We start from the raw sequence: 15,333 nt of genomic DNA, 5'->3' as shown, positions 1-15,333 counted from the left end.
AAAGTAGGAGGTGCTGTGGTCCCTGCCAAAGCTCAGCATTATTCAGGGAACAGACATGTGGTGGCAACGATTTTCGCTCTCCACCCAACCACGAGTGTACTTTTTCTCAGAAGCCCTGGAGCAAATCAGTGTGTAAGTAAGGATGCTTGAGGGTCTTCCTGTGATTCAGTCAAGGGAGGAGTATTGAAAGGGCTGAAGCACTTCTGCAGACAGAAAGAAGGCTCCCCTATCTTTTGGGAGGGTTTGGGGCAGAAGTGAGGGGGTAGGGTTGCCAGAAAAAGCTCAACAACTTTGGCAAAACAACAACAACCACTTTTTTGTCCGGATTTTCACCTTTTGAAATATGGCGACCTTATTTTGGGGTAACAGTCACGAGATCCCCAACCAACTTCTCCTCACCTCCCACCTCCCTGTCTTGCTGCACAATCTGGCCCCAGCAACAGGCAACGTCTATGCCACTCACCAGATGTTGTCCGAGCTCTGAGGACCATGTGGGTGCAGGTTGGAGGGGTGGCGCTGTTCGGAGGGGACCCCACGGTAAACATCACGGCTCTCGAGCTCATGCCAGCTCCCATGGAGGGAGGAACTGCTGTGATACCACAGGCCCCCGGTGGAGCTGGGGGGAGGAAGAGACGGCACGTTAGTCCTCATGAGGACATGCCTCATGCACCATGTACAAGTACAGCTGGAGCCAAACACGGCCACTGGAAGGGCGGGGGCTAGAAGCATCCCTGAGTTCCCTGCCACCTCCCTGGTTATCTCCCATTACAGATCCCTCCTCAAAACCCACTTTTTCCTATGAGGTTTTTGGCTTAACCCAGGCAAGGCCAATGACCATCTGGTCAGGAGGCGGGGAGAGGAACAACTTTAATCTGGATCTGGGCAGCCCTACTAAAATTTGATGAAAATTTGATTTTCACTCTTGGGGGAAAAGGGAAAACATTTGCAAGCACAAAGGCCAACGGATAATCCATGCCTTCATGTTATTTATGTTTTCGATTCTGCCTGGCTATCAGTCACGCAGTGGCCATAAAGTTTGGGGGCAATTTGAATATGAAGCTTTTGTGGGCTGGTGAATTTGTGGCACTCTCTTCATCTGGCAGGGGTGTGTGTGTGTGTGTGTGTGTAAATACACATATCATATGTACATATGAAAAACGATCACACAAATGTTAAAATGTGAGCACCTATAATAAAAAAAACACACAATGAAAACAGCCCCATTAAAACGGGAGTCATGGGGAGAGTGATCAAGGGAATGACCAGGTAAACAGGTGTGCCTTCAGAAGCCAGCAGAATGCCAGCACAGGTGGGGGCCTCTTGCATTCCAGGAGGGAGTGCATGTATGCATACACTCAATATGTACCCTCACAGGCTTCTTATTCTTTCTCTCTCACGCATGCAGCATTCTTCCCCCATTTCTCCCCCGCCTTCCAACCTACCAAGAGCTCCAGCCACCAGCTGCCTTACCTGTATCCATTGGCCGCTCAGTGTTAAGGCTGTCTGTGCTGCCCTGACAGAGCTGGCCTCCGAGAGCTGCTTTTGCTTGCTGATCCGACAGCTTGCCGGTGCTCACGGACCTAAGCAGAAAGAGAACACAATGCGCTTGGGAAATGGCAACATCCAGTGGGGCAGGGGAGAAGTGGCAATGCCTGGGCTGGGGAAGGAGGTGTGTGACTTGCTTCTCCTGGCTTTAGTGTGCGGCTGGCCTCAAGACTGTGGCGCGAGTTCAAGTTTCCTCAATGTGTGCCAGGCCTGCATGAGCTGTGATCCACCATGCCAAATGCCCAGTCCTGGCCCCATTGTGGCCATAATAGGGAGGAGCCCATTGCAGATCGCTTTCACTTTGTGCCGGTCTGATGTAAACTAAAACAGAGGGTGGGGTGTGCTGGTTTCAGGAAGCCATTCCCCACAATGCAGTGCTGTGGTTAAGTCAGATAGTGTGTACATCCAGCCTGGGGGGTTGGGAGGGGGCAAGCAGAGCACAGCAGGGGAAAGTGCTCTCAAAAGAGCTGTTTAAAGATCCACTTCAGGGGGCGGGGAAGACCTAGTAGAACTAGGGGGAAAGAAAGAAAACCAACTGTACAACAAATCAAAATGAGGCTTGGGGTCGTTTGTAATTTACACCCATCTTCATCTAGTAGGTGTTTGCAGGCAGGGAGAAACAAACATGGATTTGCAAGTCCAAAATGCAAAACAAGGGGCAACTTTTGAGTGCTGGAGAGGGAGAAGCCGCACCAGGAAATGAGGCTTATATTTACACACACTGACAAACCAGATCCACATGCTGTGGTCTAAACCACACACTGCAGAGATCGTGTTCCGCTGGGACCTTTTCCTGGGCAAGCCCAATGAAACAACCAGGTGCTTCCGTTCCATTTCCACAGTGGCTTCTGAAGGAGGAAGAGAGCTGCACTGAAAACTTAACCCTAGTGCTCTGGGGTGGCATAAATTCAGTGCTTTGCTAAGGCCTCTCTTATAGCATCAGCAGAACCAGAGCTGTTTTGTCAGCCAAGGAAATAGGACCCAGTCTGCATCATTTGTATATGCCACAAACAGGCAAGAGGAGAGCAAGAACAGGTAAAAGGGGCCTGCTGCGTTCCTTGGTAAAGGTAAGGTGTGAAATGGGTGGTTTTTTCTTCTGCTCCATAGCTCTGCCTCTACAGTGATCCTTGGCATGGGTTTTGGGGCATGAAGGGACTTGAAGAGTGCCACCCCACCTTTTTTCCTGCAGGCAATGGATTTTTAAAATTAACCTAATTTACTTGGAAACCCACACTGTTGTATAAAAATAGCACAAGGAGGTATATGGGATTAAAAAAACCCACAGTCATTTCAATAGAAACAATTTTAAAATCTCAAAGGCTTAAGTAAAAGTTGGTTGGGCAAATAATCTCCAGTTTGAAAAGGCCTGCCTGGATAAGGCAGGGATGTTGTTTTTTACCCATCTAAAATGGAGCAGGGACAGCTCCTGGCAACCCTCTTCTATTAGCAAGTATTTCAGGGCCTGCCACAGTGAACGGTCGACCTGTGGAAAAGGCCAGCCAAAAGTTTGGGGCAAGTGGGACCACCAAAAGTGGCCCCTCAGAACACCTCAGTGACTGAGGTGCAGCATAAGGGGGTGGGGGACAGAGGTTAAGGCACTCTGGGGCCACATTGTTTAGGGCACAGTGTTTGGGGAGGGAGGGTGGAGGCTGCAGCTGCTACCTGCCAAACAGAGTCTTGCCACGATGCTGCTGGTGCTGTTCAGCTGCCTGCCTGTCGCTTCCCTGCGTCGAATGGAAGTGGGGGAACGTTCTCGCCTCGCCCACATCCTTTGCCTGCTGCAGTAGTGGGGTGTCCAATGGTCCCTGGCGGCTGACCAGGCCCACCAAGTTGGAGGAGGCTTGAGTTTTGGGGATCTTGAAAGGAGCAGTTGTCTAGAAGAGCAAATAAAACAAAATAGAAGTGAGTCTCACAGGGTTTTGTTCCCATCTGGCTTCATCATTTTGAGGCAGCTGAGGCTTAAGAAGACCAGGAGCAGCCTCCCTCTCTTCCTGGAGTCACACACCCCACCCCCACATGCCATTCAAGTCTCTGGTTTCAAGTCAGGGATGGGGAAATGGCGGCCCATCAGGCGTTAATTCCAACTGCCAGTGATGACGACAGCTAGCTGATAGCAGCGGGACTTCCGTTTCCTCAACTCCCACCATTCCCCCCAAATCTGCTCTGGAGGGTCCCCCAGAACCCTGGAGCTGGTTTTGAGGTGCCTGGAGAGGAGGTTCCATTGTTCAAATCGAAGCCCCTTGTGCGAGGAGAGCTGCATTGCATACAGCCCTTGGGAGTCCAACAATGAGTTTGGCTATGACTTAAAAAACTGATGAGTCAACAACAGATGTCAATTTAAGCACAGTTAAGCAATGGTGCCAGGGAATCTCATGCAAGCAGATGCCTGGGTGGGGTGGGGGAGATAAATTCCTTGGAGACAACACATGATCCTTAACCTGCTCCCAATTTCTCTGAGGGAGCCAGGATTTCTACACTGGTCCAGAGCCTATGAATCTTGTCCCTGTGGAAGAGGTCCCAATGCCCACCTTTGTGGGAGAGCCAATGATTGTCGGCAGGGGAGTTTTGAAGAGCCAGTCTGAGCTCCGGGGTGACGATCCTGCGTGCTTCGTGGGTGACGTCCCCAGGCTGACCGGCCGGGCTGGCTGTGGAGAGTGGCTGTAGCTGTACCCCGCGTAGGATGGGCAGACAGGGTCAGAGTGCTGCTTCCGGAGCTTCTGCTTGTTCTGGTAAATGTCCGTCAGGGTTGCTGGGCTGCTCTGAAGACGGGCACCTGCCATCAGGAGGGACTGCGGAGACTGGGACTGTGGTGCCGGGGAGCCTGGGGGAAGAGGAGGAAGTGGGAAAAGGCCATCTGGATGGGATTCAAAGTTCCCAGCAGAGTCCTCCCTCTGAAGAGATGAAGGCAAGAGGAAATACTTCTTCACCCAGCCCTGGATGCATGATCAAGCCAGGGGCCCATCTACACCAGCATCCTGTTCTAACGGCAGCAAAGCAGATGCCCCAGTGGGAAGCCCATAAGCAAGGCAGAAAGTTTCTCCCCACTTGTGATCCTCAGCAACTGACATTCAGACAAAGGTAACCAATTTTTGGGGGGGGGGCATAGCTCAGTCAAAGAGCACATCTGCCTTGCACACAGAAAGCCCCAGACTAAGGGGTCAACCAGGTTTGCCACCCACATAGCTACAATTCCCAGCACCCTTAAAAAATGTACTTCCCTGAAAGGATCCTGGGAACTGTGTGTTCTACATGTATGGTTTGAATGTGATTTTGCATGGAGTTCAACTGGGCATTACTCAGAATAGACCCACTGAAATTAATGAACAGGACTGAGTTAGGTCCATTAACTTCAACAGGTCTACTTTGAGTAAAACACTGTGCCAGTATATTGTACCCCTGAAAATTGTTCGCCCTCAGAACACTCCCACGAGGCAGGCTGTCACCACTATTCTAAAGAGGTAAAGTTGAGCCCACTGCCTCCGATTTAAAGCACATTTACACCACTTTAACTGCTATGGGTTCCCTCCTCACAAAGCGTACAATTGCCAGCACCTTTAACAAACTACAGCTTCCAAGATCTTTTGGGAGAAGCCACGTGCTTCCAACGAATGGAGCAGATGTCACTTTGGGTGGTATTCAACTACCCACTGAAATTAATGAACATGACTAAGCTACACCCACTGATTTCAAGGGGTCGACACTGAGCAGAAATTAGTTGAATGCCACCCTTTGCTTTCTTCTTTATGGCCTTTCACAATGACAGATACCACATTATTTGTTGTACCCAGAGTCCAAAATTTATTTAAAAAGTCATGGCTCCCAACCAAAGATTCACCACTGTCTGTCAACCCGAAGGCCTTTTGCGCATGCGGAGAGCAGGGCAGATCCACTTGGGTTGAGTGGATGGAAAGCTTTTCCTTTGTCATCAGAAGTCACAAAGGACTGAAAGCCTGGGAAAGGGGGTGGGGAGTAGGAAGCTTACAATTCAGCGCTTTCATAATCCACTAGAGAGAGGGGGGGAGAGAGAGGGAGCAGAGCCTACAGTAGAACATCAAAGCTGGGGGGGGGGGAGGACGACTGAGGACGCAGGGAAGGTCGGCTGGGGTCACAGGCTGGCTGCTTGTCCTCCATCTTGGGAGGGAGCTGTACTTGAACAGTGCTACACACACACACACACCCCACACAAAAGGCAAGTGCTTGGCAGGCAATCGCTCTGCGCGTGTGCAATTGTGCCCACCCGTCCGAACAAAGAGAGCCACGGAAGCTGACCCAACAAAGACCTGTGTGTAGGACCATCCACAAAGCTAAATTGGGAGAGGATTAAAACCAACCCTGCTGTTCTTAATAGGTTAAACTTCAGTTTGTTGGCTCTGCAGCAGAACTTTCAACATAAAGCTCCAGGGCAGAGTTTTCCTGCTGCATCAGGTGAGCCCCAGAGGGTGTTGGGGCTTGCTTCTCGGAGGGCTGGGCTAGTCTTGCTTTAACCAAGACCGGGGTCTGATTCACACATATACACATGATGTTTTTGCTTCTTCTACTGTTCAGCTTCAGAAGGCAAGTGAGGAGGAACCCCCTACCTGGCCGCTCTGACCCCTAATTAAATAAAATAAGTTACAGGTAGGTAGCCGTGTTGGTCTGCTGCAGTCAAAACAAAACAAAAAAATCCTTCCAGTAGTACCTTAGAGACCAACTAAGTTTGTCATAGGTATGAGCTTTCGTGTGCATCTGAAGAAGTGTGCATGCACACGAAAGCTCATACCTATGACAAACTTAGTTGGTCTCTAAGGTGCTATTGGAAGGATTTTTTATTTTGTTTTAAATAAAATAAATAACCCATGTGAGAGAGCATGCAGATGTGAGCGCCCCCCTATGGCAGCATCAAATGGTACAGTCCAGGGAAGCATCACCAAGAGCTGCTTCAGTCCCCAAGAGGCCTTGGTGGAGAGACTCAACCTCGTCTCCCATCTGTAAAATGGGAACGTGAGAGACCAGCTAAATGGGGCTACTAGGAAGAGAAGCAAAAAACACCTTACAAGGGAAATCCTATTAAACTGCACCATCAGGCTCATGCACAGAGACTCCTTCATCTGTGATGTTTGTATAACCAGAACACAGTGCTCCCAAATCTATAGAGGAGAGCTCATCTCCGCCAGTCTTTCAACCAACTGCTTTGCGCCCAAGAGCTTCTTTGGTAAGCTACCCAGAAACCTTTGCAACGTAGGGTTCTTGGAACGGGGCTAACAGTTGCCCAGGATGTGCATGTCCGGGCGGCAGGCAAGGCTGTGCCTTAAGACTGGGGTTGCGTTCCGGCGCTTTGTGATGCTCTTAGGCTGCTGTAAAGCGCTAGGGAGATTGTTCTCTGAAATATGAAGCAGTGTATATAAATGACATAAAATAAGCAAGTGAACCAGGGATGAGATGCTGCTCACCTGAGGAGTTCCGGCTCCGGGAGTCGTGCCCTTGCAGCTGCCCACAACAGCAGTGCCCAAGTTGCTCAGGGATGGTGCCAACTATTGGAGAAGGGAAGGGCACGTACCATTAATATTTTCCAGAAAAATAAAACAAGGCAGCATTTGATCAAACAAATACACCACAGGTGCCCTTGATCAGCAGCTGCTCCTTTAAAAACACCTCATTGTGATTTATAAACAAGATCTCTGAGGCACAGCTTTCTGGACAGTAGCTTCCGTCTCGACTTTTCTGTGTTCCCCTTCCCTCTGACCCCAATGCTTACGGTCCCCACTGCCTCCCCCCCACCCCAAAAATCACATGAGCTGCAACTTCCAAGATGATGCTTCGCGCATTGAGTCTCGGGTCCATGAAAGCTGACGGCAAACTTATTTTTATTAGTTGGAGTCTCTGTGATTGTTTTCACTACAATCTCATTGCTCTGTTTCACACTCCCCAGCTCAGAGCTAAAATGAAAGGGTGCTGAGGAGGAGGAGGTTGTCAATGCAGTCACAGGAGACTTCAAATGTCTTTACCCTGGCTTGCATCTGCATCAGAACTATTTAACTGTGTATATGTATGGAATTATTTTTAAATGTTTGCATTGGGCTGTACTCACCGTTACTCCTACTCAGAGCAGACCCACTCATGGGCGTACCCAGCGCGGGGCAGAGGGGGGCAGCTGCCCCCGAAGCAAAAAAACAGCTGAGAGGCGCAGCGCGGCGGCCCCAGGCTCGCGCTCCCCGCGCTCCTCCGGAGCTCCGCGTGGGGAGCGGGAGCCTGGGGCTGCCTCCTCCTCTGAACAGCTGGGAGGCGCAGAGGAGGTGGGCCCAGACTCCCGCTCCCTGCGCGAAGCTCCGGAGGTGCGGTGGTCGAGGCGCAGCTCGTAGTCGGGCAGGATGTTACTGCGGCTGTTGACATTGTTGAGGGCCATCTGGGCTGAGGGCAGGCAGGCTTGGCCCCCGGGCCATCCGCCGGTCATGGGGAAGAGCGCGCTGATGTACAGCCTCTTCTTGCCTGCACCCAGCAGGGGAGAGAGCAAGAGCCAGCCCGTGAGCACCAACAAGGCCGCCTGGGCGCCCCCGGCAGGGCACGGGCTGGGCAGGCCATGGTGTGCGGCTGGCATGAGGTCAGGGGCAGCGGCGGCGAGGGCACCAGAGCTGGCTCATCCATGGCGCTGCCCGGCGTCGGTGCTGCAGTGAGCGAGCGAGCCAGCTGAGGCGGGGGGACGGGAGGAGGAGGGAGAGCGGGGAGGGGAGGGGGAGGGAGCTGATGTCAGCGCGGAGCCGGCATTAGTCCAGGGCTGGGGAGGGGTGTTGCAATGAGAACCCACCGTGGCGCCACGTCCCGGCACAAAGGAGTGGGGATGGGGACGAGGGCAAGCAGCTAGGCAAGGGAGGTAGAGGCAGAGGAGGTGGTGGAGGAAGGAGAGGGGAAGGGGGGCCACAGGAGGAGGTGTGGGAAAAGAAGGGGGTGATGGAGACAGGCAGGGGAGGCGATGGAGAAGAGAGGGGTGGAGGACAGGGGATATGGAAACTATTTGGGATGGTGGAGAGGAGAGAGGGAGAGAGACAGGAAAGGAAGGACAGGGTGCTGGTGGAGAGCAGGGAAAGTGGGCAGGGTGATGGAGGGATGGGGAAGTCAGGTGAAGGAAGCGGGGAGCCCAGGTGTGCGTGTCTGGGTGCGGGGAAGAGATGGAGGAGCAGAAGACATCCAGGGATGGGTGGCTGAAGAGGGTTGGGTGGCTAGAGGCGCTCAGGGGTGGGAGGTATAGATTGGGAAGGAAGGATCAGAATAGAAATCAAAGCGGGATGGATGGATGCGCTGGGAGGCGCGGAGGAGGCAGCCACAGGCTCACGCTCCCTGTGCGCCTCCGGAGCTTCCTGCTCCTGGGCCCGCCTCTTCTGAACAGCCGAAAGGCACGACCCACGTAGCCCTGCCCACGTTCCCACTTTGTGGCCCCCCCGCCCCTTGCCCCTACGTTTTGATCCTGGGTATGCACCTGGACCCACTGAAATTCATTAATGCTGTTACATTAAGTTTACTTGTAGCAAAACTTCAACAACCCAGTTTTTAATATAGGAAACTAATTGTTTTATAGATGGAACTGTCTTTTGTTTTCACACACACTCATTTCGTAATTACAACTGGTCTTATTTCTCTTATAACCAGATAGTTATATCCTTGTAACCTGCCCATGGAGTTTACAGGGAAGGCCAGGTAAGACCTCCAACCAACAAATCAATTTGTGCTGTGCAAAACTAGCTGCATCCTGTACCCCAGTGTGGAGATGGGGTTTCATCCCTGGCATAGCGCCTGTGGGGGCCTGAAGCATTTCAAGCTTGCCCCCGATTATTACAGAGATCAGACCCTTCCCCCCTTGAGCAGTAGTGAGCTATTTGCTGAGCACAAGATCTGGCTATCAAGTGCAGACAAAAGCAGTCTCTGAGAGTCCTAAAGGCAGAATGTATTTAAGCAACCACCTCTTTTTGTGCTAAACTGCACCTTTCAAGAGTCTCTGCTGATGTGCTTACCAAGCGGTGAAGGGGAGTACGGACGGGAAGATCCCGTGGACAGCCTGCGCCCAACGCCCTGCGCAGAATCGGCTGGCACTGGGGAACACGAGCCAGTCTTCAGGAAGCCCATGGGGCTGGTGTTTGACCGCCTCACCACAGCGGATCTGGAAACAAAACCCAAAAGGAGACTTGTGTCCAGTTTCAGGGAGATATGTTTGCAATATGTACACCTCTTTACTCTGGGTCTTTTGACACCCTAAGGCAGGCATGTCAAACCTGCGGCCCTCCAGATGTTTTGGCCTACAACTCCCATGATCCCTAGCTAGCAGGACCAGTGGTTGGGGAAGTTGGGAATTGTAGTCCAAAACATCTGGAGGGCCGCAGGTTTGACATGCCTGCCCTAAGGCAACCTTTGCCAACCTGGTGATGAGCGGGCAAGAAATCAAAGCAGCAGCAGCAGCAGCAGCAGCAGCAGCAGCAGCAGCAGCAGCAGCAGCAGCAGCAGCAGCCAGCCTGTCACTAACAATCTTTAACCGAGATACATTCCCAACCCGACCCCAGAATGTTCAGCTTTTGTTTGAACAATGGCAACAGTGGCTCCCCAGCCCTTCTTCAAACATTAAACAACTTCAAAGATATTTGACTATTTAGATACGTTTCATATCAACAGTTAGGATGCTCCCACCAAATATCCTGCTGGGTCTTGTAGAGTTCCAATGTGCCCATCAAGTTAGGTAAACATACCGTATGTTTAAAGCATATTTAGAGCACATGTAATCCACTGATAACTGTAGTGTATCCCTCACAGACTGACAACCTCCAGCACCCGGGGTTGGGGGCAGGGTTGTGTGTCATTGTGTATGCTACAATGGCCTTATAGTCATGTAACCCAAATCACATAAATAAACAATGTATATTTTTTTAAAAAATTACCTGCAAGACATCTTCCTTTGGTGAGGGTGGGCAAAGCAAATATGAAAAAAATATAAAGTTCTCTTACCTTGGCGACCCATGGGGATTTGACACGGGGCTGGCAGCCGAGGTCAGGTTCTGCTCGATGCGCTGGTAATTGCGTAGCTGAGTGGGAACTGGGATGGGTGCCGTCTCACTGCGAGGGGAGACAGACGGCTGGCACTGCCTGAAGGTGGGAGGGAAGGAGAGGGGGAATGAGGGGTGGCAGACGAGCCGCTTTTCAATCTGCACCATTGTCCAGAGTTAACGTGGGTCTTCGGGGGAGAGGCAAATGAACAAGGGCCCGGGTTTCCCGGCAGGGTCTACATGTGCACCAAATAGTTGCGGTTTGTGGACAGCGGCAAACAAGTCTCTGCTAATGAGCTGGAGTGCAAACCAGCAGGGACTGGAGACTTGACTGGAAAAATCAATCATTTAACTCGGAGGAAAGCAGGTCAGCTGCACACTGGGCCCCTCCCCTCCTTCCCGCAGGCAGGCATGCGAGCAGAGAGGCTGGAGGACGCTCTCTCCCCACCCACTTCTAATGTTTCAAAACAAAGTCATTCTAGGAAAATCCACTGTGGGGAGAGAACAGGAAGTTCAGGAGCAAGGATGGCTGGCCTGTGTTGCGTTGTGTTTGTTCAAGGCTCAAAAAGGCAGGCGATACGGTGAACGGTTTGGAGCAAGAAAACAGCTTATGTAACTAGTCAATAAACCAGCCAAAGATTATCACCTAAGCATGTTGTTGTGTGGGTTCATGCGTGGTTCATGCGCTCCTGCTGCAAACTTCTCAGCCAGAGTTGATGCTGGCCTCTTGAGAACAGCTCAGCTAAACACAGTCCAAGATTTGCTTGGGAATGAACCACACAGTGGCAGCCGCTGCCCACGCTCTGAAGTGGATGCCTGAAGTTCAGTAGCTTAGATTTGTGCCAAAACGTTTTGGGGAAAGGTATATGTGGGGGAAGGCCTACAGGTCCAAACTGTGCAGCCCACGCTGGGGCGAACTGCATATCAGAAGAGAGCCTGGTTACTGGATCAGGCCAAAGGGGGCCCATCGAGTCCAGCTCTCTGTTCTCACAGTGGCCAAACAGAAGCCCCCAGTCAACAGCCCACAAACAGGACCTGAGTGAAACAGTTCACTATCTCCACACTTGTGATTCCTAGGAACTGGTATTCAGAGGCATAATGGATGAAGAACATAGCAATTGTGATTACTAGCCATTGGTAGTCTTCTCCTCCTTTTAAAGCCCTCCAAGTTGATAGCCATCACAACCTTTTGTGAGAGCAAACACCATACAGTAGTTTAATTATGCACTGTTTGAAGAAATCCTCCATTTAGTCTGCCCTTGCAGCCTTAGTTCTTCAAACTATGGGAGACAGTTAACCCAAACTATCTGTTCAGACCTGTTCAGTTAACTAAATCTGTTTTCTGTGAGGGAGAGTCCATAGTCTCGAAATGTTCAGTGAATAATGCATCATTTGCAGTCTCCTACATTTTTGCATGTTATCTCATAACATTTTTCTTATGTTAATTTTATTAGCCTTATAACTGTGGTAGTGTATGGGTTGTTAGAGGAAGGGTAGTACCGCAGGTGAGGGACACATCCTCCTCCTTCTGGGGTCGTCTGTGCATCTTTAGTCCCCACACTGCACACACCTCTCACCTGCGGCTCCCGGAAGTTGTCAGCATGTGACAGCAGCCACATGCCAGGGGAATGTGGTGGGGGAACCAGAAGCTGTACACAGTATTTGAAGTGTGGCATCACCAGAGATTTGCAGGGAGTCTTTAGGATGTTGGCAGCTTCATTTCCAATCTTTTCCCTAACGTGAGCTTGACACCAAGAGCAGAGTCCATACTAAATGTGTCCCCAAACTCTCCTCCTCCAAAGGGACAGCAGGCATTCAAGCAGATTTCAGCTAAGCCCCTCAGCTTCAACTTGAGAACTTTGCAAAAGATTTGGCTGCTTTTCGTCTCTGCCCCCTCAAGAATCCGGGGGGGGGGGGCTTGCCTCCTCATACAACATTTTTTTATTTCCGTAGTCTTTTCCAAGCTACACAGGTGAGTTTGCACCATCACAATGCTTGTTAGATGCTTATGAAAGGGCAATGGATGGATCCAGATGCAGCAAAATCCGCAGGGGCCCCATCTTAACTTTTTCACGGCTTTAGGTTTTTATTGCTAGAAACATCTTTGATTTTTAATGACACAAACGTTTTTATAAATCAACCAATGGAGGCTGATTTATCCAATCCAGGGAGGAGCGACAAACTTTGCTCCTTCCTCAACACACAACGGCTTCCCCAGTGAAACAAAAGGTTGCTCCTGTAGGAAGCTGGAAACTGGATGGCAGGCTGCGGAAAAGTTTTGCTCAGCTGTTTAAGCGCCACCACCACCACCAAGCCCTGGAGAGCCCACTTCAGCTTCATCCTTGTTGCCATGACAATATAATTCCCCATCTCTATGGAGCCTAGCTCCTGCCTCACACCTTGCCGAAATGGAAAGGGCTGAAATCACTGCAGCTTGATGCTGCTCAAAGAGAGAACAAAGCTGCTAATGAGGTTTCCCCACAAGGAGGCTCTGCAGCGTCTGGGCCAATGGAAGCTGGGCTTGGCCCCTCCGGAGACTGCCGCAGGGGCTCTAGCACACAGAAGGATGCACAGGAGCAAGCAGTGACTGACACACAAACACACGTGAGACAAATCGCTCCAGGACTCTCTCAGCAACCCCAAAAAGAGAAGGTTGAAATACTGTCACCCCAAACATTAGATAGAGCAGATGGCAAACCCCATCAGGCACAGCGTCACCCAGCCGTGAAGGCAACTCTCAACTGAACTTGCCTGCAGGACAAGGAGTTTTCCCACAACTGCAGCTCTCCCATCTGTAAAATGGGCACAATACTACCTCACTCCATAAACAGTCAAAATGCAATGTAATTTGCAAGCGGCAGAGTTTGAACTCTCCTGCCAACCCACCCCTACCCCGTTAAAAAAGGAGCTGCTGACAGGGCGAGAGATTTGAATTAAGGCCCATGATGTAGCTGACGTGGCACCACCCAGATGCTACTGGACTTCAACTTCCGCCATCACTGGCCATGTTTACACAGACTGATGGAAGTCATAGTCCAAAAAAATCTGGAGGGCACCACGTTGGCTATCCCTGGCATAAAGGCTCTAACACCCCCCCCCACTCGAGCTCTGATCCTCCAAAACTGCTGTTAACCAGAGTAAGAAAACATTCAGGACCTTTTTTTGGAGGGGTGTGTGTGTAGCCTGTTAATCTTGTCCCCCTGCAGCCCACAGCAACTTGAAAGCATTTGGCCACAGTTTTCCCCAATCCAAATCTCCCCCATAATCCAGCAGGTTTTTTTTAGGAAGAGGGGAAGCATGTGAAGTTTCAGTTGTGGAACCCCCCACTCACCTTTGCAAATAGACCTTAAATTTAAATGAGTATAAGAGGAGAAAGTGAGAGCCACCTTAACAGTTCTGCTGAGAAACCAGCTCATTCCAGCTGGCAGTCATAAAAACTCAGTAACTTAAGATCTAGTGCCTGGGTTTGACATTTTCCTCTTCCAATCTCGCCTCCTTTTTGTGCCATGTCTTTTAGAGTACAAGCCTGAGAGCAGGGGACTGTCTCATTATTGATGGATCGTTTTTTAGTTGATGAAGAACAGGGTAAAAACGCTTCAGAAAAAAATGAAATCTGCTCAGTTTCACCAATAATCAGAATTTTAAAAAAATCTTACCAATCAGAAAGCAGCCAAAGTCCTCTCAGGGCTTCCCCTGCAGCACAGATAAGCATCTTTTGTCTGAATCTAGATAAAAGTCTGGCCGGGGTGACTCTGCACTGTGCAAATTCAGAAGCTGCATTGAGCACAACATCAGCACTTTTCTGGCAGAGACAGTGCTTTTTTTAAAAAAAAGGACTTTAAAATGGTTTGTTTGGGGGAGATTTTCGGGGATTTGCTGCTGCTGTACTGATTGTACGAATGCTATGCCTTGTATGAAGAAAGCGCCTGTGAAAGTGAATCAAAGAGTGGCTTTGGGGTTGATGCCTAAACGTAGCGGCCAATTGCACAACCGACTCTACACAGTCTCCTGTGGCACAAGAGGGAAGAAGAAAGAAAGCAAGAAGAGAGCCACAAGCACTGGCTTTGATTCCTTTCTTGCATTGGCAAAGCTTTGCTCCCAACTGAAGGATTAATTTGCTGGGGTACAAAGGCAGCAATGTTTCTAAATACCAGTTGCTGGAAACCACAGGAGGGGGAAAGAGTGCCGTTGTGCTTGAATCCTGCTTGTGGGCTTCCCACAGAAGCATCTGCTTGACCAATGTGAGAACAGGATGCTGGACTAGATGGGCCACTGGCCTGATCCAGCAAAGCTCTTCTTATGTTCTTATATTTCAAGTTTACAAGACTACAGGCCACTTTTGTAGCACATCTTGCGACACAGCGAAGGCAACAGGTTTGTTCAGGGTAGGGATATTACTGGTTCTTGTTTAAACAGCACTGGGGCTTGTGAATTGGTCTACAACTGCCATGTGGGGATCCACCGCTGGGTCATTGACAAACCTAAGAGTGTGCATGTGCAACCACAGCATTGACCTCAACCAATAAAGAGCCAATTATTAAGTGGGCATACAGTTTTGTTGGCATACAGTTTTGCTGGCTGGGGCTGATGGGAATTGTAGTCCAAAACATGCAGAGGGCATCAGGTAGGAGGAAGCCGATCTAGCGACTTTTCATTCCTCCTACACTCTGGCAATGAATGTCAAAGCAACAGAGCTGAACGACCGTCACCACCTACCCTCCGCACATCAGGAATTCACTTGAGGCCCGACGGCCGACTGCTGCCAGAGGCATGTCATCTGTACAGT

At 50.5% G+C, this 15,333-nt stretch overlaps 1 protein-coding gene across 4 annotated transcripts in view; it reads right to left on the bottom strand.

Moving 5' to 3' along the window:
• The window catches only part of ULK2 (unc-51 like autophagy activating kinase 2), a 73,621-nt gene that overhangs the window by 6,149 nt on the left and 52,139 nt on the right, over positions 1 to 15,333 (bottom strand). For all 4 annotated transcript variants that reach the window (XM_035138909.2, XM_035138911.2, XM_035138910.2 and 1 more), the window contains 8 exons: positions 15,264 to 15,324; positions 10,510 to 10,647; positions 9,528 to 9,673; positions 6,975 to 7,055; positions 4,074 to 4,366; positions 3,208 to 3,419; positions 1,471 to 1,580; positions 464 to 616 (listed from right to left, as the gene is read on the bottom strand). In XM_035138909.2, coding sequence (XP_034994800.2) covers positions 464 to 616; positions 1,471 to 1,580; positions 3,208 to 3,419; positions 4,074 to 4,366; positions 6,975 to 7,055; positions 9,528 to 9,673; positions 10,510 to 10,647; positions 15,264 to 15,324 — 1,194 coding nt within the window. The remainder of the gene's footprint in view (positions 1 to 463; positions 617 to 1,470; positions 1,581 to 3,207; positions 3,420 to 4,073; positions 4,367 to 6,974; positions 7,056 to 9,527; positions 9,674 to 10,509; positions 10,648 to 15,263; positions 15,325 to 15,333) is intronic.

This window comes from Zootoca vivipara, chromosome 15 (genome assembly GCF_963506605.1).
Source record: "Zootoca vivipara chromosome 15, rZooViv1.1, whole genome shotgun sequence".
In the NCBI taxonomy this organism is placed as follows: Eukaryota; Metazoa; Chordata; class Lepidosauria; order Squamata; family Lacertidae; genus Zootoca; species Zootoca vivipara.
This window is presented reverse-complemented; position numbering and strand designations above follow the sequence as displayed.